This window comes from Saimiri boliviensis, chromosome 2, assembly GCF_048565385.1.
Source record: "Saimiri boliviensis isolate mSaiBol1 chromosome 2, mSaiBol1.pri, whole genome shotgun sequence".
Lineage (NCBI taxonomy): Eukaryota > Metazoa > Chordata > Mammalia > Primates > Cebidae > Saimiri > Saimiri boliviensis.
Genome location: NC_133450.1, coordinates 187,381,855 through 187,405,664, shown reverse-complemented (window position 1 = coordinate 187,405,664; position 23,810 = coordinate 187,381,855). Strand labels below are relative to the sequence as shown.

The 23,810-nt window shown below is 39.1% G+C and overlaps 1 protein-coding gene across 5 annotated transcripts in view; it reads right to left on the bottom strand.

The window, feature by feature from the left end:
* Positions 1-23,810, bottom strand: part of UNC13B (unc-13 homolog B) — a 237,284-nt gene that overhangs the window by 97,230 nt on the left and 116,244 nt on the right. For 2 of the 5 annotated variants that reach the window (XM_074395017.1, XM_074395018.1), the window contains exons 8-9: positions 16,356-16,391; positions 11,830-12,064 (exon numbers count right to left, since the gene is read on the bottom strand). In XM_074395017.1, coding sequence (XP_074251118.1) covers positions 11,830-12,064; positions 16,356-16,391 — 271 coding nt within the window. Of the gene's footprint in view, positions 1-102; positions 8,668-11,829; positions 12,065-16,355; positions 16,392-23,810 lie in introns of all 5 variants that reach the window. The other 3 variants (XM_039474777.2, XM_039474778.2, XM_074395019.1) reach the window with 2 other exon arrangements.

Below are 23,810 nucleotides of genomic sequence, written 5' to 3'. Positions count from 1 at the left end.
AAAAAACAAACTATGATTAATCTACTTAATTAATCTAAGTCACTTGCATCATAAATGGTCAATTCCTTAAAGCCATTTATGATGCTTGAGTTAAGAACAGGCCTTTTGTTGGTCATTGGCTCCTTGATGTCATTTGGAGTGACTGGCTGCTGAACATTCAAAACACAGTCAGTACTAGCAGACACTGCTTCATCTTCTTGTTTTTCTGGCTGATGAAGTATCTCAGAGACAGTAGAGGGCTCATTCTCATGTTCCCCTGAAGGACAGGTGGGGCTAGAGAGGTGGCCTTTGGTATCACAGTTTTCTCCAGATGCTGAAATTTCCTGCTGGTTTCCGCCTTCTCCAGGCCCTGAAAGCCCCTGAGCACTGACATCTGGGCTGGCCACCAGCTGTTCAGAGGTCTCTAAGGGCTGAGTGTAGACTTTAGCTGGCTGAGCACTGGCCGCAGATTTTTGAGAAGACTCCAAAGCTTTGTTAGCCTCACTGGAGTGAAGGTCCTGATCACTGCTAGTAACTAAAACTGTAGGGGAGGATTCTGTAGGGATTTGTTCAGGGCCCCCTTTGTTCTCTTTTGGCCATGGAAATAAAAGATCCACCTTCTTTCCAAACCCTAGTTTTGAATCACTTGCTAGTGCACCCTCTTTCCCCTCACCAATTCCCTCAAATAGAGTTGACAACTTCTTAAAACTGGACATTAAACCAGTCTCTGCTGCTCTATTGCCAGAGGGGAGAGGTGAGGAAAAGAAAGAGCTCAGTGGTTTCCCCTGGTTAGTAGTAGAGGATGGGAAACGAAGCTTTGGCCAACTGGTGACATTTGGGATCTCAAAACGTGGTCTTGACTGTTCTGTTTCTTGGGGGCCTGCAGATGGATCTTTCTGAGCATGAATTATGTCACAACTTTCTTTGGCAGGAAGCACAGGGTCCTCCAGTGGAGGATGAGAAAAGTGCCCTTCGGTTTCCAGTGTAGTGGTCTGGCTCACACTTGCATCACTGCGTAGTGCAGTATCAGTTTCTAGTGAACTGGCTGGATGCAGCTCCAGTAAGTATTGGTTTGTGGAGGCAGTCTGAATCGCTGGCTCTGGCTCAAGAGGCAGAGATGGCTGAATTGGAGGAGGAAGCTCTTCGGCAATGCAGGTAGGATCTGGATGCAACTGTGTTGGCAGCGCAATGTTGTCTGCTTCTAATGATGCCTCTGTGTCTGTAGCTTGCAATATCCCCATGTCTCCTTCATCACTCAGAGACAATACTCCTTGCCCAGTATCATCACCTGAGAAAGATGTGTTAATTGTTTCAGAACGTTGAGGTTCCAGAATATTTTCAGGTGTATTATTGCCTTCCATTTTGGTTGTTAGTTCAGGATCATCTGTCAAGATATCTGATTCTGGCTTTGCACTAACCACAGTCATTCTACAGTCACTGAGAGTAGATTCTGAATTGGGTACTGTACAGGCAGCTTCTCTCCTTTCTGGAGGTATTGATCCTACAGTATCTCTGGAACAATCATTTTGAAGCCATGAAGTAGCTGGGAGAGATGATTCTTGTTTGTATGGCTCTGGCTTGGGACTTCTGAAAATTCCAAAAAATTCACCTTTGAGGGGCTGAGATGATACATCAGAAGAAAGAGAGAAAAAGGGGGTTTTCTTTGTAGATTTAGGAGAAGAGAAAAGTCCAGAGAATGTTTTGGGAGGTTCAATTAAGCTCCCAGAGAAAGATTTCACTTTGGTCACAAACCCTGAAAGCATGTCTACTGAAGAGCCTAATGTGGATTTGTCTTCCTCTTTATCTGCATCTTGTTCCTGGAGGTTCCCTGCACACCCTGGCTCTGGAGAAGAGGCTGGCTCCAGGATCTGTGGTAAGACCTCATCAGGGGCCTTTTCTAATGGCAAATTCAGTGGGTCAGTAGTAAATTTCTTATCTTGGTGGTGGTTAGTACAAGTGTCTAAATCATTGAACTTTTCAATTAACTGTTTAGTATGTGAGAAAGAGTTGGACAGTGAGTTACTGGGGAAGTCTTTCTGGTTGAGAGCCTCTTCCTCATGGGGAGCTATCCCAAGGGTCCCTGGGCCAATGAGGAATGTTTCAGCCTGGGTCTGAAATTCTGGTAAAGGAGAAATAATGTCTTTTTGCAACTGATTCATCTGGAAATCTGCTGATGTCCCTGGTCCATTACTGGAATTCAGTTTTTCCTGACAGTCCTCTACATTGAGCTGATCTGCAAGGGAGGTAACCTCAGTGGTGTTGTTAATGGACATATAGGGTGCCATTTGCTGTTCATGAACTACTTCTTGGGCTATGCTATCTCTATGACCACTGGAACTTTCTGTGGTCATTGTGCTACTGCTGTCTACAAAAACATTTGTCTTTTTACAGGGCTGGGAGGTCACTGGAACAGCAGTTGAAATGCTTTGTTTTTCCCCAGAGGTCTCCTTGTTTTGATCTAAAAAGGACAAGCTGAAGAAACTAAAAGTAGAGCTACTTCGACAGGCATCTTTCTTAATGCTTGAGCTAGCAGTGGAAAAAAAGGAAGGAAGTGTGAATAACCCTTCTGCTTGAGATTTGGCTCTTGGTAGAGTAGCAGAGGCTCTATTCTCAGATTTTTCAGATCCAGTCAGAAAAGAAAATAAACTCTTTTTGGTTGGTAACTCTGGTTGGGATGAAGATGTTGTAGCCATTGAAAAGCTCCAGTCTTTGTCAGAAAAATTATCTTGTTCATTTGAATTTCTTTTACTCAGGGTATCAAATGATATTTCATTACTTTTTGAAACTTCTGTCACTGTAGTCATACCACTAGCTTCTACTGAAGAATCTCTGGAACACTCTTTGAGACTACTTGTTGAAAAAGATGAATTAGGTAACTGCTGGATTAGGTGGTCTCTGAATGGTACCTCTTTTTCAATCAAATCATTACTCTGGATCCCTCCAGTTGATGGTTCCTTTAACCTACTGTCATCAATAGTAGTCTGTTTGTTCAGTCTTCTAACTCTAGCCTTCCCTTTAGAGGAAATTGGTTCAGCAGGAAAGTTCTCAGCACCCTGGCTAGCTAGCTCTATAGGAGTAGGACTTGACCTGACCTCATCTTTATTAGCCATTGTAGAAACAGACATATTTTCAGTTGTCTGTATAGGAGAAACACTGGCTTTAAAGAAATCCCCAAGGGTACCCAAAAAATTTGAAACACCAGAAGATTCTTTCTTTTCCTGAGGTGATACCTTGACATTTATATCACCAGTCTTTTCTAAGTTTGGTGATCCTTCTTTGTTCACCTGAGTTTTAAAAAGATTCAAAAACCCAGATGACTGTTTTTCATTTGCTGTCATACTTCCTGAAGATTCTTCTCGACTGAAGAGTTTCAATGCACTTTTAAAAAATGTTTTCTCAGACTCATTGGACAACTGGTCCTGGGGAAGCTCACGATTCTCATGCTCATCCCTACTATGCTGATGTACAGGAGAAACTGAAACGGAGTCTGTTGCTATAATTTTGTCATTTTTTACACCTGATTTAGCCTGAGGAGTTGTTTGGCTTACCTGGAAACCAGATTTTAACAAACTTTGCTTTTTCACATGAATGTTTATATTTAAAGGGAATTCTTGCCTTGTATTTTTAGTTAATTCTGGATGCTGAACATGGGATAGTATCTGTCTTTCTGAATCCTTGAGAAGACTTTTTTCCTCATTTGGGGAGTTACTATCTAATTGCTTACTCAAGATTAATGACTGAAAACCATCATTTGTGAGCTCTGGTAAATTTGACTGCCCAGAGGTCTCAAAGGGCTGAGTGTCCACTTTCTGCATGGCCAAAGACTCTAAGGATTCACTCTGATCAATATTCAAAGTACTCCCAACTGACGCACCCAAAACAGAAAATACTGAAGTCACTTTGTTCATTAATGATGTCTCTTCTGCTTGTTGTAAGCCTTTAGTCATATTTTCAGGATGAACCAAAGTGGCAACTTCTTCAATAGAAGACTGAAGCCAATGGAAACTGGAAAGGTGAACTGATGAATCTTTAGCTAGAGGCTGGTTCTTATCTCTCTCTATAATTTGATCCCTGTTTAAGACATGATCACTAATGGTTTGGGGCTCATTTCTGAGATCCAATGTACATTCAAGGTCTTCAGAACCATATGGCCTTTCTTTGAAAGATCTAAAATCTCCTTTAAACTTTTGACGATTATAGCCTGAAAAATCTAGTGGCTGATCGCTTTGCTCATAACTTGACTCTTCAAGTACTTGTGAAAAGGTTTCTAAATTTAGATACAATGGTTCCTCACTTCTTGGCAAAGCTAAAGATAAATCAAGAGGGTCATCAATTGGTTCCTCCTCAACATACCACAATATTTCATCTTCTTTATCAAGTACTTTAAAGTTACAGTCAGAAATAATGCTGTCATCCAACATAATACTTGATAGATCATTTGTCTGTAAATCACAATCCAAATACTCCTGATAAGAATAATCAGGTATAAATAAATATGCATACTGCCCAGTAGAATCAGTGAGAATAGAATAGATATATTGACCATCATGAAACATATAATATCCAGAATCCCCATCCTCTGATGGCCACCACACTCCATGTTCAAGACATGACAACCATTCCTGGTACTCACAACCAAAACTTGAAAAATCAAAGTTTTCATCAATCCTTAATGATTCTTGGTCAACTATGGGGCATGCAGTCTTTTCATGATCTGATGAATAACTTAAGTCAATGGGTAATTCTTCCAGAGAATTCTTAGCCTCATTAATTGGAAAAGGACCAGAGTTTCCATATAATGAGTTAGCTGCCCACACATCACCTCTTAATAAGTAATCTTCATTAAATGCTAACTGATTGAATGATTCATATGGTAAGTCACACCAAATGACACTGTTTGGATTTGTTCTCCACTCTAAGATATTTGCATTTTGATCTTTTTGGCAAAAATTAATCACTGAGTTTTCTGAGTTAAGCCACAAGAAAGCATTGGCTGATGGAAATCTATTTTGATTTAACATATAATAAACTGGCTGAATTTTTCTAGAATTTTTAGACAAATCTTTTATGTCAGAGTCCCATTCAAAACAGACGGGATTGTTCATCTCTTCAAATGCCTGATAGTTGTTTGATTTACTGAAAATGTTAGTATTTAGTACAGGTGAGTCTAACTTGTTTGAATTTTCACGTAGTTTTGTCTCAAGAATATGGTTTGGCCTTGGCCTCTTAGCCATAGATTTCTCCAAAAAACCCAGCTGAGCACTTGGAGCACAGTGAAGTACAATGTTCTCAGAGGAGGGGCAAGGCTTTTCACTTTGCTGGTTTTTCCATGTAGGAGGGCAGTGGTGGTTATCAATCCCAGCATCAGATAATGGTATGTTTTCTTTAGGTAATAAGGAGGCTTTTATAGAGCTAGAAATTTCATGTTTTTCTACATGGTTCTTTGGGTTCTCAAAAGTCACACGTGAAGTAGCAGGAACCTCATCCAAGGATAAATGCTTATCTCTATCCAAACTCTTTGTGTTGCCTAAAGACACAAACTTTGCTTCCTCTGGTTTATGATCAGTCACACTGCTATTTGATAGCAGGTTAAATATTCCAGAGATTAAACCTGGGGTATTATTCTTATGATTGGAGTCATCATTTTTCAAATTTAATTCTTGTTGATGAGACAAATTTTCAGCAGAAGAAAACTTACTAAACAGGCCGGAAAGGAAGCTTCCTTGGGGTTTTTTCTTGCAAGTCTTATCTATAACCTTATCTTCATTAATTTCATTAACCAAAGTAGATTTGGAAGTGGTAGAAATACACTCTAATGAAGACTCTGATGCTACTGAAGATGTTGCTTGTATAAAAGTCTTACCATCTCCTAAAGGATCTGAAGTTATATGTTCTTTGGGCACAACTCTAGAAATGGCTAAGTCATCTCTTTCAACATTCTCTCCTGCTGTGTGGTCACTTGGGTTTAATTCCTCTATACTTGCAAATTTCCCCAAAACATTATTAATATTTGTACCTGAATCAGACTGTATTATATTAAGTTTGGCATCTTCAGGACTATTTATTTGGTCATTTTGATTAAATTCCTCTGCATCGTCAAATTTCCCTACATTATTATGAATATTTGGAACTGAACTAGATTTTACTGAACTAAGTTTGGCATCTTCAGGACAATTTACTTGTTCATTCTCATTAAATACCTTTGTACTGTCAAACTTCTCTACATCATTACGAATATTTGGAACTGAACCAGATTTTATTGAACTAAGTTTGGCATTTTCAGGACAATTTATTTGGTCATTCTTTTGAAAATCCTCTGTACTGTCAAATTTCCCTAGATCACTATAAATATTTAGAACAGAACTAGATTGTACTGAACTATGTTTCGTATCTTCACGGCAATTTCTTTTGCTCTCCTCATCAATGGTTACTGCTGAGCCATGTAAACTCTGGTCATTAACAGTAACCTTGCTGTCAGTGAAGGAAAATTTAAACAAGGGAAAAACACTTCCTTTCTCTTTTAACTCCTGTTGCTTTTCAGTATGACCAAGACCTCTAAAAAATGGAAGATTTAGTTTTCCACTAAAGGGAAAGGAATGTCCATCTTTCTTAAGTCCCCTTTCCAACCCATCTGTGTCAGTTTTCAGAGATTCTGACAAAGTTTCCTTTGAACAGGTCTCAGGGGAAGTGAGCAAAAACTGGCTAAATGATTTTCTGAGTGGCTCAAGGAAATCATCATTACCAGTAACTTTGTCCTCCTCTAATGGCTTTGAAGATATCTGTTTATTTGAAGTTCTACTGCTAGCTTTACGAGGATGTCCTGGACTATCGGCACATACTTTTTGTTGATCTGGTAACAGAGATAAATCTATACAGGGTTTTCCTTCCATTAGACTCTCAATATCTTCATTTTTACTTGCAGAACTAGCTAAGTTTGTAGGTTCACTGGTTACTAGGGAGGACAATAAATTCTCACTTGTGGACATCTGGAATGAGCCTGTAGTTTCCTCATCACTCCTATTTAAAGCAATGATGCTACCACTGTGATTGTCAAGAGTGCCTTCCCTTTTATTTAACTCCAAACCACACTCAACAAAGCTTTCCTTTCTTGGTGGATTATTGTGGTCATCATCTTTTTTTGTTTCCTCCTTTTCTGAAAAGATCTTCAATGGATTTAACCTGCTGAAAACTGACTTTATCATTGAACTCTGACTCTGTGGAGCCGAGTCCTTTGCAGTAGTTTCTGCTGCATTCTGAAAGCTTAAACTCCCAGTTTTGTTACCCATGTGCTCATTTTCAGAGGTTTTTCCATGTCTGTCTATAGTCATATTATCATCTGTTTGAGAGGATAATGGAGATTGCATGGAAAGATCGTTCTCCAATACTACCATGGCTCTGTGTTTAGATCCCGAATTAATAATCTCTATTTCATTAAGAGTTTCTGTTTTCTCTGGAACTAAGGAAACCAGCTTTTCCACAGAGTTTGTTAGATGCTTTGTGCCTGAACCCACTTTTTCTGTGAGTGAACAAAACAAAGAACCAACAGCACATTTTACTCCAGTCAACTCAGGGAAAGAGATGGCCGTGTCCTTGTCATTCTTGACAATAGTTAAAGGTGGTATTTGATCCCCAGGTGTTCTCTGTTCTGCATCAACCGTACTATTTTGTTTCTGTGATTTTTTAGTTTTTGAAAGTGAACCAAATCTATTAATCTCCTCTTCCTTCTCTGCTAAATATTCTGACACAGTTTCTACCAAACACTGAAGTTCATCAATTGTATCAATATGGTCCTCCTTGGGCTCCTCAATAGAGGAAGGGGTTATCTCTTCCATGGAGCACCCAGACATATCTCCAAGTGTTTTTGCATCACAGTTCATCCTTTGTAACGGCAATGCTGAATTTGCTACATAATATTCTTCAGGAAAATCTCCAATATGGTAGACATTGGATGGATGCCATGTTGGTGACTGTAAATCTTCCTGTTTATCAGAAATAGGGGAACCCAGAAATTCATCAGAAGTACTGCTGGTAGAATCTTCAAGAATATCTAATGAAGTAAAATTAGTGACATGCTGGTTTGAGCCAGATGATTTTTCACAGTGCCTTAAACAACTGGACAGATCGTGACTTTCCAACTTAATGTGCTGCATGCCTCTCTTAACCACAAATCCATTTCTGTAGGGGTACAAAACTGGGTACCCCATATTTTGTTTCTTCTTTTCAACATGGCAAAAGTTACAATTTTCAGTATTAGAATATGTGCTTTTGTAGTTAGTCTTAGTTTCAGATCTCTCATCATACTGCCTTCTTTCATTGTCTTCAAAATGACTGTATAAGGGTTTCTTTTTTCTTCTTCTATCTAGTGTATCATATTTCTGAGGATACCTGGAGAAAACAGGCTCTTCAAACTTAAGCTCAGTAGAGAATTCTGTTTGTTGGCTCTGAGGCGGTGTCTTCTTCCTGTTCTTATACTTTGGTTGTTTATGTTGGCTATAGTATTTATCAGCTTTTGAAAGGGTTCTAATTTCTTTTACCTCTGCTTTCTTCAAGTTTATGTTATTATTTTCTAGAAACTCTTGTGATATTTTCCCCTTTATCTCCTTATGTATATCTTCTTGCTCTTCATAGTCAACATCAGAGAAAGCTGAAATAATCATAATTTTTTCACTTTTAGCCTGTGAGCCTTGTCTGATGTGAAGGGACAAAATTGGAGGAAGAATAAAGCAAAGAAAAAGGAAGAGACAGGGAAAGGAAGAAAGAAGTCATCAGATTTAATACATGTTCAATGACAAGACTAGAACAATAAAATTGTCAATGTAACAAAAGGCATTCAGATTAAAAAGGTATAAAAAGGAAATCCACAAGTTCTTAAATATTATATCAATGTCATCAAATAGTTTTTTCCATATCAGAAAAAGAATAGCCAAAATATCAATTTTTAAATGCTTCAACTTATAACCATTTTTCTGGTGAGCTTTTTAGAATTCTTTTATTTTCTAAGACACACACAAAAAAATTAAACATGCACCAATATATAGAATGTATTTGCAATATTAAAGTATACCATGAAAATATATCAAAGAATTTAAAGAAATCAATAAATTTTTAGTCTAAAAGGAAGCCAAGCTGTTAACTTTCTGAAAGTTATATTTGAGGCTGTATAGCCAAGAATATAGTCAAACATATTTCTTTTAAAAGAAAAAATACATATAAAACAATATTTTACTATCAGCAGAAGTCAGACTTTGTTATACTACAAAAAAGAGCAAATTATTTAAGGCATTATAATTTTTTTTTTTTTGAGACAAAGTTTCAGTCTTGTTGCCCAGGCTGGAGTACAATGGTGTGATCTCAGCTCACTGCAACATCCACCTCCTGGGTTCAAGTGATTCTTCTGCCTCAGCCTACTGAGTAGCTGGGACTACAGGTGCCCGCCACCAGGCCCAGCTAATTTTTGTATTTTTAGTAGAGACGGAGTTTCACTATATTGGCCAGGCTGGTCTCAAACTCCTGATCTCAGGTGATCCACCCACCTCAGCCTCTCAAAGTACTGGGATTACAGGCATGAGCCACCATGCCCGGCCTAAGGCATTATAATTTGTTGTTTGTGAAATGTAAAGGCTATATGCATTGAGGATTACAGTAAAAAGAAAATCTTTCCCTATACTGACTATAGCAGCAGAAGCTACGTGTCCAACTTAAAACAATGAATACTGAAGATAGCTGACCTTTCTTTCAGTTAGATTACTATGGCTTCGACTTCCCAGGCTCAAGTGATCCCTCCCAACCAGCCTTCCAAGTAGCTAGGACTATAGGCATGTGCCACCACGTCCAGCTAATTTTGTTTATTTTTTGTAGAGATGAGGTTTCACTATATTTCTCAGGCTGGTCTCAAGCTCCTAGACTCAAGTGATCCTCCTGCCTTGGCCTCCCAAAGTGCTGGGATTACAGGCATCAGCCACTGCACCTAGCTGGACTGGTGAGTTTTAGAAACTAAAAGGATGAGCTAAATTAGAATTGTTTTTTGAAAACTAACCTCCAATCAATAAAATAATTGATTCAGGCAAGAATCAATGAATACTAAGATCATTGAATAAAAGACTATTGGGGAAACAGGGTATTGATACAGTCTCAGGTATCACTCCAGGTATTAATTACAAAAGAGAAGAGGTAACTTTACACTGAAAAAATAACGCATACACCAAATTTCTTAACCATGAGATCAAACTAAACATCACCAATAATAAGACAAAGTATATGCTTCCTGAATGCAGGTGAAGGAAATATTATCTTATGTAGTAATTCTGCCAAAAATGTTTAGCCTGATTCTAAACATGAAGAAACAATCAGACAAAACCAAACTAAGGGGCATTTTCAAAACAACTGGCCTGGACTTTAAAAAAAAAAAAAAATGTGTTGGAGGCTGGGCATGGCATCTCACACCTGTAATTCCAGCACTTTGGGAAGCAGAGGCAGGCAGATTGTTTGAGGTCAGGAGATCGAGACCAGCCTGACCAACATAGTGAAACCCCGTCTCTGCTAAAAATACAAAAATGAGCCAAGCAGGGTGGTGTGCACCTGTAGTCTCAGCTACTCAGGAGAATCACTTAAACCAAGGAGGCTGAGGTTGTAGTGAGCCTAGATCACCCCACTGCACTCCAGCCTGGGAGATAGAGTGAGAATCTGTCTTAAAAAAAAAAAAAAAAATCTTAAAAGACCAAAAAAACAAAAAAAGAAGGTAATGAAATTTTGCTAAATTAAAGGAGGCTAAGGAAACATGAAAACCAAATGCAATGCACCACAGTTCTGGATTGGATCCTGGACCAGAAAGGAACAAATATACATACAGAACATTATGGAGATAACTGGAGAAATTTAAATATGGTCTAAACATTAGATAATAACATTGCATCATTAAACTTCTTGAGTGTGATCATGATATTGAGGTTATATAAGAGAAAGTACATTTTCTTAGGAGTAACATGCTGAAATACTTTCTGGTGAAGTAACACAATATCTGCAACTTATTTTTAAGTGGTTCAGAGAAAATATATGTGTATATGAATACATATAGGGAGAACGAGATAAAGTAAATGTGGTAAAATGTTAACACAACTGGTAAATCTAGGCAACACGAATATGGGTGTTCACTGAATTATTTCTTCCAAATTTTCTTTAAGTCTGAAATTTTTTTTTTAAATCTTGGGGCAGGGGAGAGCACATCTGTATGTATTTGCCTTTATACTCATGAATATATGACAAAAGTCAATGGAAGGATATATAAGAAACAACAGGAAGGCAAATACGAAACAGGAAGAGGATGGGGTAGAGGAAGGTAAGTGTGGGTGGGAAATTAATTCATTATGCTATATTGTACCTTAACATTTTTTAAACCACATAAATGTTTTATATATTTAAGAAATAAAATTAAAACAAAGTTCCAGTGAAATACTAATCTGCTACAAATAAATCATATCGGTTTTCTTCTAAAGTTCCCAGGGAAATATTTAGGCAAGAAGGATTATCCAATCTGTGATTTTTCTGTTTTTAATCTTGGTGAAGGGTATACCAAACTCACTGAGTCAGGAAGTGGGGCAGATACACCCCAAGTGGGCCTGCCCTGATCGGTTGAGAATCACTGATGATAAAGAGAAGTATTCCTTATGGCAATGTATGAACATGAATGTGTGGAAGAGAAAAAAAGACTAATAATCTACGCAAAATGACTGCAGTTTGGCCCATGATACTGCTACACTTCTGCTACCTCTTCAAGTTAAAGCACCCAAATTCTTGTTGCCAATTGCATCATGAGACCTGGATATTAGAAAGTATTTTGTGCCCAATACCCACCTGACAGCCCGCCGCTCCAGATAATCAAGGTCAGAACTTTGCATAGAGTCATTACAAGAGTCCCGGGAACTGCCTTGAAGTAGCAGCTGCTGTGGCAATCGCACCTGCACAGGGAACTGATGCACAGAGGCATTGGGCTGAGAAGTTGTATGGTAAGGAGGTGGGATGCTGTTGCTGGTCTCACTGCGATAGTCACTATCTCGGTCATCGACTGCACTATCAGGATCTTCAAAAGCTGTGGAATAAGCATATTCAATCAAAGCACTCCAGCTTTATTTAGTTCTTCAGAATTATTTCTGCTTCTAACTTAGTAGTAACCAGTCTGGACTTTAAGAACAAAAGCAAGCTGAGCTGCACATGAGCCCAGTGACCTCAGAGCCATGAGCAGAACTGTCTGAATGAATACCCACAAGTCTCTCTTCCTTATCACACGAGATAGTTTACTTAGCTTAATTTTAGTGCTTATTTTTAGGGGAGTTCCAGGTTGCATTTTCCCACTGTAGAATTCTTTGGAATTCGGCTTCTCCGGCTATCAAAACCATAATTAAAAACTGTTTTTAAATGTCATAAATACAGTCTGGTCCTCTGCTATTAAAGAAAGGGGATGGGAGCAGAGGTTTAAAAAAATAGCTTTTTTCATATCTTGGGGGGCAAAAAAACTTTTGTTTAACATTGTCTTGGTGTTTTCAGACTTTTAAACATATGAATTGAACCAAATAAGCAGGTGCAACATCAGACGCTGGTCCTGGAAATCAGGAAGGTCAAAGCTAAGCCTTGGAAATGAAGTTAAAGGCTCTAGATGCAACTGAGAACAGTAGCACTCTTAGTGTATTGCTGCATTGTTGGGTTTTTCTAACAATTCCTGTCAAGCACCTATACCCTAGGCTCAGAACTCCCATGCAGAGAATGGGCTGACAGAAGAAAAAACATGCACTGCCAATGGGATCTTGCTGACAATGCAGCCAAGTTTGTCTAACAGCAGTGACTACAATTTCATAGAATTATTTCTGCTTTTCAGACCAGCACCTGACTGGCTACAGTTTTTTTCTTAAAGTTAGCTAAAAAGATCACACTTAGAAATCATCACTGTGTTTGGAAAGGGAGCTCAACCTAAGAGTGTTTTGTAGCCTATTTTATAGAGAACTTGTATCTGACACCATACCCCTATGTGTATGATTAACAGAGTTCCACATGTCCTTTCTTGCCAAGTTCCTATTTAACTCATAGTGAGGAAAAGGAATGTTTACCATTCCAAAATGGAGGTACTTTTAGCAGAAAATGAACTCGTTAGTAATTTTAAAAGATAATCTTGTAGCAATGTGGGCAGTGGGAGCCTCCTGAAAACGATAAGACTAGGCTTTTATAAATGCTCAGGCGGGAGATAAGGACTTGCATCTATACAGTGGAAACAGAAAACAGTTAATGAATGAGAAAAAGAAAATCCCAGACAGAACTGTAAAACATGGGGCCATATGGAAGGTAGTAGGGAAATGATCCCTTGGCTTCTGTTAGATAACCTGGTAGTTAAGAATTCCACTAAAAGAAACAGAGAGCATAAACGTGAGTTTTATAGGTAAGGAAAAATATCTGAGCATTGGACTCTCGATAACATTTCTGGGTACAGATGGAAGAGAGGGGTAAGATGATCTTATGAGCTTTATCCATTTGAGTTTGTGGTTACATGTGAACATAAAAAAAAAAGGAGAGGAGAGTGGTTAGAACCACAGGAGGAAAAATATCAACATAAAACTTAAGTTCAAATGGTTAGGAACAATTCTTAGTAATATTTGACATTTGGAGCAAGTAGTCCACTGACCAGGGCAGGAGCAGTAAAGCTTGAAAACAAAAGCAAACATGAGGGATGCAAATCGTTCTGCCTAAAAAGCATTCTGATGACAAATTAGGAAAAAGAGACTTTGAAAGCACTGGTTTTAGACCTTGATACATCTGTTGCTATGAAGACAAGAAAAATAGGACCCAGAGACAAAACCATATGCCACTCAGACTTAATTCTTTCTGAACCCAGAGAAAGAGCAAGTCTGTAGCAGTCAGTGCTGGACTATTTATGCATACAGATGAGGGGGCAGAGGCAACAAAGGAGACAAAACCAGAGATTTACTAAACTCTGGCAGGAAAAGTATTAGCACATAACCCAGAGAACCAAGATTGAGTTTCCAAGAGGCAACCACATCAGACAATCCTATCACTTTTGAGGACAGAGAGTACAGCTCAACCAGAGTCAGAAGCCCACAACCCAAATCTACAGCTTTTACTTTCTCACTGCATGTGACTATTACTCCTAAATAATGTTTTTTTTTTTTTTTTTTTTTTTTTTTGGCTAGGCTAAAGGGAGGAATACTCTACAACTTTCCTAAAGGCTCATAACATTTCTATACTAAAGAAATAAAGGGCAAATATTAAGAAACAAAGCATCCATGGAAAGAAGAGGTTGGGAGTAGAAGAGAATATGAAAAGGAGAAGACAGGAGAGAGAAAATAGGAATAGGAGAGAAATAAGGAATGAAGTGAGACAAAGGAGAGAAACAGAAAAAGGTAGTGAGAGGCAATCATCTCCAGTTTCCCTAAAAAGTAAACCTCCTGACACCACCAAGCCTGATTAGAAACTAAAAAGGGAAATTAAAGAAAATGTGTAACACTTCAATTTGAAAAAAATAACTGTTTTTTTAGTGTGTGAGTGATGATCTTAAGGACTCCACAATCTACCCCACAGCACCATGTTGGGAGACAAGAAAAGCCCTGGCTTTACAGAGAGAAACTGAGTGCCGGTTTGGTTGGCTCAGCCTAAGAAGGAACAAGAGAGCCAGTTTGAGGGTTAAGGTTGAAAAGCCCCTGGTAAAGTCTATTTGAAAGATGGAAAATTAAAAGGTCTGGGAACACCTACTCATTCAAATATTAACCGAGTACCTACACATGCAAGGATGAACAACCCAGAAGATTCAGAATGTAGACTTAGTCTAACAGGAGACAGAATACATAGATACAAATATTGAATTGTTATACAAGGAAGTTAGTACCATGAAAATAGCATAAACCACGTGCTATGAGTTAAAAGTAAAATCAGTTCCTGATAGGCTAAGTACAGAACTTTATGGAGGAGATGGCTTTGAAGAACTGGTGGGTTTTTAATAGGTGAAGATTGGAGGAAAAGGGGAAATATCTTCTAGAATTTGGATAAAAGCAGTGGCATGATTAAAGGCCCAGTGGTGAGAAAGGCTGTATATTTTTGAGAAGCCGTTTTGTAGTTCATTTGATAGGTACATAAAATGACATGGAAATGATGGAAATAAAACCTGCACAAGTAGGCTAGGAAGATCATCTAACCTGGCGCAAGCAAAGATGGGCCTCCAAACCCACAGCAGGCACTCAAACAAAATCCAGTGAAATACAGAACAATGAAGCCCTCTACTATGTAGTATTCCTGGATTGGTCTTTAAATCCAGAGCACACCTATTAATAGAACTTCAGCAACCAAAGAAAAGAAAGAAAATTCATTCACATTTTTTTCATGACTTATCTTTTCTACTTCAAAACCTTAACTTACCTGAGCTCTGTTAACCCACTTACGCCTGAGGTTGCAATTTATGCCTGAGGTCGCCTACTGCTTGGTGATGCCCTTGAGCAGTAGGATATAAATAACTCCCACATGCTTAGTATTCCAATAATGGAACACTAGGCATAAATGGGTCAAGCTGCTTTTGAGTAGTTCCCTAATGGTAGAAATACTGAGGATTCAAATCACAGAAAGCACATACTTCATTAGAAATTCCAGTGACAGGACAAACTTTGGCCCCTCTTAGTACCTACTAGATACCTAATTACTGAAACTCAACCAGATCCCATGAGATGAGTAACAAAACAAGTGATGTCAGCCTAGGGCTACATGTTTTGCCACGAAGAACTGGGTGCACTCCGTAAGCTCTAGAACAAAGGTGGCATAGTTGGGCTACTTCAAGAAAAGTCAAGCCATGTCCTCATTCTCTTGTTTCCTTGACAAAAGCAGGTTTTTGGCTGAAATGGCATTCACAATTTGCTAGACCAATAAACCCGAGGCAGCAGTCTGTTCTGTGTATCTTCCTAGTCAAGAAAACCAGCCAAATCAGAATGCACACCAATTATCCCAACTCTAGTTCATTCTAGAATGAGCCTTCTCCTGATCACTGCACTCCTTAGTCAAAGGGACCAAAGGAGGAGGTGTCCTACACTAGGGGGCTGATGCTACTACTTGCCTCTGGAGAATAAAAATTAGGAGATCTTGTGAGGATTATGACTGGGACTTTGGTTTGAAATTTGTAACACACCTAAACAAACACCAAGCCATCAAGAAACCAGCCTGAAATGATGTGACATTCCACCACAGATCATTGTCTCCTGAGATTTAAGTAGGAGAGGAGAGGGAAATGGAAGTATATATGCTTGTATGCATGAATATCCAGCTTCACAGTTCAGAGGGAGTATGTACTTGGGGTAAGATCAAGAAAATCATAAGGAATTTCAATTCTTACTTACTCAGTTGCTCTCCCCAGCCCAAATAGGTCCAGTGACCTAAGAAAACCACAAAGAAGCAGCAGATAATTTTTGAGGATAATTGTTGAAGGAATTCAAAGGTCACTTCCCTACCCCAGCAAGTATTATGTGCCTTACCTTACTTGAGCCTACTCCACTTGTATTCTATTAACTTTACATAACGTGTAGAGTTTCTGCCTTCTACCAACTTGAGACAAATCTACAAAGTATTCTTGCTCTTTGCCATTCACTATAGAGAGACTAACAACACCAAAAAACAAAACAAAACAAAAAAACCCCCCACAAAACAACAACAACAACAAATTACTTCCTCCGTAAGCCCCCTTCTGGTCTAGGTCTGTCTCAGAGCATCATCATTTAGGAGTACATATGCCTTTCCTTAGTCAAAATTTAAAAAAAAATAGATCTCTTTCTCTAAGAAGACTTTCCTTGTCTCTGTGTTTACCAAACTTGAGTCTATCACAATAAATCTATGAGAGGTTCGGCCCTGATACCATGGGTAAGGGAGTAATTCCCTTGTCTGGGAGCAAAGATGTTCCATTTTGCTGCTCTCTACTGAAAGTTAAAAGGCCAAAGAATGGCAATGTTTATCTCATAAGAAATTAATCTCCGATTTTCTAATATGTAATAAAACACTCTAGCCTATTGGGTCCTCAAAGAGGGCTACTTCTTCTGAATTACCTATAGATTTTTAATAAAACCCATTAAAACACAGAAGCTTTGAAGGACAGGAGAAAATTCAAATTTTTTATTTATTTTTCAAAATCAAAAATCCAATATTAATTACATTTAAGTCCTATCCCACACCCAAATTGAATTGCAGGCAACTAATTGTGACTAAGAAACCATTAAAAATAGGCCTTTAATCTCAAGAAAAAAGAAGTAAATAGCTTCATAATTAAGAATATGGTTTTTTAAATTATTATTATACTTTAAGTTCTGGGGTACACGTGCAGAGCGTGCAGGTGTGTCACACAGGTATACACATGACATGGTGGTTTGCTGCATCTATCACCCCATCATCCATATTAGGTATTTCTCCTAATGCTATCCCTCTCTTAGCCCCCCATCCCCTGACAGGCCCTGGTGTGTGATGTTCCCCTCCTTGTATCCATGTGTTCTCATTGTTCAACACCCATTTATGAGTGAGAACATGCAGTGTTTGGTTTTCTGTTCTTGTGTCAGTTTGCTGAGAATGATGGTTCCTGGTTTTATCCATGTCCCTACAAAGGACATTAACTCATCTTTTTTATGGTTCCATAGTATTCCATGGTGTATATGTGCCACATTTTCTTTATCCAGTCTATCATTGATGGGCATTTGGGTTGGTTCCAAGTCTTTGCTATTGTGAACAGTGCCGCTATAAACATACGTGTGCATTTGTCTTTGTAATAGAATGATTTATAATCCTTTGGGTATATATCCAGTAATGGGATTGCTGGATCAAATGGTATTTCTAGTTCTAGATCCCTGAGGAATTGCCACACTGTCTTCTACAATGCTTGAACTAATTTACACTCCCACCAACAGTGTAAAAGTGTTCCTATTTCTCCACATTCTCTCTAGCATCTGTTGTCTCCTGATTTTTTAATGATCACCATTCTAACTGGCATGATACGGTATCTCAATGTGGTTTTGATTTGCATTTCTCTAATGACCAGTGATGATAAACTTCATATGTTTGTTGGCTGCATAAATGTTTTCTTTTGAGAAGTGTCTTTCACTTCTTATCTTTCACTTTTTGATGGGGTTGTTTTTTTCTTGTCAATTAGTTAAGTTCTTTCTAGATTCTGGATATTAGCTCTTTGTCATATGGGTAGATTGCAAAAATCTTTTCCCATTCTGTTGGTATTTTCTTTTGCTGTGCAGAAGCTCTTTAGTTTAATTAGATCCCATTTGTCTATCTTGGCTTTTGTTGCCATTGCTTTTGGGGTTTTAGTCATGAAGTCTTTGCCCATGCCTATGTCCTAAATGTAGGACATAGGTATTGCCTAGGTTTTCTCTGCCCAAAATCTCTTTAAGCTGATAAGCAACTTCAGAAAAGTCTCAAAATAGAAAATCAATGTGCAAAAACCACAAGCATTCCTGTACACAAATAACGGTCAGAGAGCCAACTCATGAGTGAACTTCCATTCACAATTGCTACAAAGAGAATCAAATACCTAGGAATACTACTAACGAGGATGTGAAGGATCTCTTCAAGAAGAACTACAAACCACTGATCAAGGAAATAAGAGAGGACACAAACAGATGGAAGAACATTCCATGCTCATGGTTAGGAAGAATCAATATTGTGCAAATGGCCATGCTGCCTAAAGTAATTTACAGACTCAATGCTATCCCCATCGAGCTACCATTGACTTTCTTCACAGAATTGGAAAAAACCACCTTAAATTTCATATGTAACCAAAAGAAGAGGCTGCATAGCCAGGACAATCCTAAGCAAAAAAACAAAAACAAAAACAAAAACAAAAACAAAGCTGGAGGCATCACACCACCTGACTTTAAACTACACTACAAGGCTACAGTAATCAAAACGGCATGGTACTGGTACCAAAACAGCTATGTAAACCAATGTAACAGAACAGAGGCCTCAGAAATAACACCACACATCTACAACCATCTGATCTTTGACAAACCAGACAAAAACAAGCAATGGGGAAAGGATTCCCCATTTATTAAATGGTGTTGGGAAAACTGGCTAGCCATATGCAGAAAGCTGAAACTAGATCCCTTCCTTACACCTTATACAAAAATTAACTCCAGATGGATTAAAGATTTAAACATAAGACCTAAAACCATAAAAACCCTAGAATAAACCACATACAATACCATTCAGGACATAGGCATGGTTTTTTAATTTTTTGAGACAGACTCACTCTGTCACCCAGGCCAGAGTGCGATGATGCAATCTTGGCTCACTGCAACCTCCATCCCCAGATTCAAGCAATTCTCATGCCTCAGCCTCCCAAGTGGCTGGGATTACAGGCATCCACTAACACAACCAGCTAATTTTTGTATTTTTAGTAGAGACAGGGTTTTACCATGTTGGCCAGGATGGCCTCAAACTCCTGACCTCCAGTGATCCATTCACCTCAGCCTCCCAAAGTGCTGGGATTACAGGTGTGAGCCACTGTGCCCAGCCAAGAATATGGGTTTTAAAGTCAACGTTCAGTTATTCTAGCTCTGCCATTTACTAGCTACATGATCTTGAGAAAATTATTATAGATATTTCCTCATCTGTAATATGAGAATAATAATAGCATAGGTGTCATTGGGTTATTGTAAAGACCATACAGGAAAAAACATGTAAAATGCTTAGCACAGTCCCCGGAAGATGGTGAGCAACTAGCATTCGTTATTATTTTGTCATGTTGCCAGGTTTTTGCTTGCCTTACAGCGTTCTAATAAGTAAGAGGCAGAAAAAAACATAACTCCTAGAACTGCACACTCTGACAGTTCCAGGGTCTGCTAAGGGATTTTCAATGTGTGGTCCATAAGGCCCTGGTTCCAAGTGTGTGACTCCCTTGAAAGTCTACAGCAAGACTCAAAATTCTGGGAACATCGGATGATGCCACCCCAGGCTGTTTTCATTACTTGAGCTAATCCTCAATCCTGGGAATATGCAACTACTTATTTAGCAATACCCTGACAGCCAGTTTTCTTCATATGCACTTACTTTCTTCCAACCACCTATGTCTCTTCTTCTCACCTCTCAGAAAGGATATGTTGGCTTAATGTGCCATTTTTAAATTGTAATAATTTATTTAACTTTCTAACTATGAGGGGAGGGGAGGAGAGGCAAAAAAAAAAAAAAAAAAAAACCTCTTCTATAGAACAGTTCCCATAGCAGCTGCTAGAGGGTAATTACTTCATTTCGTATTAAAAGAAAATGGAAAAAAATAATCACATAGAACCTCAGAATATGTCTATCAACCTAGATCACTCCAGGCAAGTGACAGTGATGTTTCTCACCACAACTGTGAGCCAAAAGAAGCCTTTCTCTGCAGGACACTGCCTCATCTTTGAGCACTCCACAGCACTGCACAGCAGTTTCCTATACATAAAAGTTCTTAGTAAATATCTACGGTATTAATAAATTGAATGAATAATCTGATCCCATCTACTGGGCCCATCTCTAACCCATGAAAAAACAAGTCATGTTCTCTGACAAGCCAGCTCCATAATCTCATCACTTTAGCTCAGAACCATCATAAGAGAAATTACACCAGTTTAAATAAGCAAATTTCCTTCCCTACCCCAAAAATGCATTAAAACACATAACTAGCCAGCAGAACAGTTACTGAGGATAGTTAGTTATGCTAGGCATAAGTGCTGAGAAAAGGAAGGAGAAACTGTCCCAGGAAAAGGAAATTATACATGCTAAGCCATGTTCAGTGAGCTGAAAATAGTTCCATCGTATCTAGAATGAGAGGCTACAGAATCATGAAAGAACCTAATGACTGTGGATCTTAAGTAATGTTTTAATATTAAGTAATATACAGTGCTATCGGAGCACTGTTTAAGATGGGAAAGACAGAATCAGATTTTCCATTTTAGAAAGAGAACAATGTGGCCATTGGTGGTAGGTAGGGTAGAGAGGACTGGTGACTCATAGGGAGGAGGTGTCAGGGAGGCTTGTAAAGAGAATGGCATACTCATCTGTTGACAGCCTGGACTAGGGAACTGGCAGAGCGGGTAGAGAGAAGTGGATAGATTCACGAGACATTCTGGAGGGAAAATCAATAGCATTTAAGGAGTAATTGAATGTGGAAAGTGAGGAGAATAAGATTAAATAATATTGCTTAGGTTTTTAGCTTGAGCTACTACACGAATGTGACATTATTCACTGAGATAAGAATACAACATGGCAGGCAAGCTGAAAAAGATGATTAATTCAGGGTCAAGTATACTGACTCTGAGATAGCTACAGAACATCTCAAATGAACATGGCCAGTAGACAGCTAGATATACAGGTGCAGAGCTCAGGAAAGAGATGTGAAACAGACTTGGGAGTTTCCAGACTATACATTCCCATTAAGGGCAGGGATTTTTCTGCTTTGTTCTTTTGCTGTGTCCTTAGCACCTGATAATACATGGCACAATGTAAAAGCTCAACAAATATTTATAAATGAGTATAAATAAAAATGCAAGTAAATGAAAACACTAAGGCAGAGTGCAGGTCTAAAAAAAAAAATGACTATATGAAGTGGGGGGAACCCTAAGGAACAACCACATTTAAAAAGCAGACAGAAATTTTAAAAAGAATAAGAAAAAGAGGAGGAGGAGAAGGAAGAAGAGGAAGAGGAACAATTGATAACCCAAAGCGTCAGTGAGGCTGTGGAGCAACTGGAACTCTTGTACATTGTTAGCAAGAATGCACAGTGAGGCCGGGTGCGGTGGCTCACACCTGGAATCCCAGCACTTTGGGAGACTGAGGTGAGCAGATCAGCTGAGGTCAGAAGTTCGAGACCAGCCTGGCCAACATGGTGAAACCTATCTCTACTAAAAATACAAAAATCAGCCAGGCATGGTGATGAGCACCTGTAATCCCAGCTTCTCGAGAGACTGAGACAGGAGAATCACTTGAACCCAGGAGCTGCTGCTTGCAGTGAGCCGAGATCATACCACTGCATTCCAGCCTGGGTGACAGAGCAAGACTCAATATGAAAAAAAAAAAAAAGAAAAGAAAAGAAAAGAAATGAAATTGGCTCCAAAGGAATGCCATAATTCAATTTATAACAAGTTCAAAAACAGGCAAAACCAAAAAGTTAGCTGGGCATGGTGGTGCATGCCTGTGATCCCAGCTACATGGGAGGCTGAGGCAGGACAACTCACAGAATTCAAGGAAACATTTTTACTTAGGTTTACCCAACTATGGTAAAGGGTTACAAAGGATATAGTTGAATAGCCACATGAAGAAATACACAGAACAAGGTCTGGAAGGGTCCTGGGCACAGGAGTTTCTGCCTGTGGATTTGGAATGCACCACCTTCCAGCACATGGATGTGTTCGCCAACACAGAGGCTCCTAAAATCAATAGTTTTGGGATTTTTATGGAGGCTTTATCATATAGGCATGATCAACTATTAGTAGTATTATTAGTATTATTTTTTGTAGAGACAGGGTTTCACTATGCTGCCCAGGCTGGTCTCAAATTTCTGGAGTGATCCTAGTGCTTCAGTCTCCCAAAATTCTGAGATTACAGGGATGAACCACTGTGCCTGGCCTGGCATGATCAATTATTAACTCAACCTCCAGTTTATCTCCCTTTCCTGAAGGAGGGGATGGGGCTAAAAGTTCCAAGCTTCGGCCGGGCACGGTGGCTCAAGCCTGTAATCCCAGCACTTTGGGAGGTCGAGGCGGGTGGATCACGAGGTCAAGAGATCGAGACCATCCTGGTCAACATGGTCAAACCCCGTCTCTACTAAAAATACAAAAAAAAAAAAAAAAATTAGCTGGGCATGGTGGCGCGTGCCTGTAATCCCAGCTACTCAGGAGGCTGAGGCAGGAGAATTGCCTGAACCCAGGAGGCGGAGGTTGCGGTGAGCCGAGATTGCGCCATTGCACTCCAGCCTGGGCAACCAGAGCGAAACTCCGTCTCAAAAAAAAAAAAAAAGTTCCAAGCTTCTTGAGAGGCCAAGGAGGGTACATTTGTGGTCAGGAGTTCTAGACCAGCCTGGCCAACATAGTGAAACCCCTTCTCTACTAAAAATAAAAAAATTAGCTGGGCATGGTGGCAGGCACCTGTACTCCCAGCTTCTTGGGAGCTAAGGCAGGAGAATTGCTTGAACCTGGGAAGCGAAGTTTTCAGTGAGCCAAGATCGCAGCCACTGCACTCCAGCCTGGGTGACAGAGTGAGACTCCAACTCAAAAAAAAAAAAAGTTCCAAGCTTCCAAACATGGCTTGGTCTTTCTGCTAACTGGCTCCTATGCAGAAGCCCACCAAGAGTCCCTCATTAGAACAACAGACATCCTTAGCACCCATAAAATTCTAAGGGATTAGGAGCTCTGTTTCAGGAACCAGGGACAAAGATCAAAATATATTTTTCTTGTTATAAAGTCACAGTATCACAGCCTCCAGTAGTAATGGCATTGTATTTACCATGTTAAAAATTCTCCAGAGATATGGGAGTATAGCAGGTATACCTCAAGTCCAAAGCCACTGAACTCCCAATACTTTGAAACCAGAAACCACAGGAGCATTCCCAAAATTCCTCTTTACTTCACTTCCCATGTCCAATCAGTCAACAAACTTAGTAGTTAAGTCTGCTAAAATCTCCTTCCGCTTGTGCTTTCCTCGAAGATTTAACTGTCCTTATCAAGAAACATATTACCTTATGAATTATTAGAGATTACAGAATTATTCTGAATTATTACAGATTTTTGGCTAGACTTTTTTAAAATTTGTTTTTAGAAACAGGGTCTTGCCCTGTC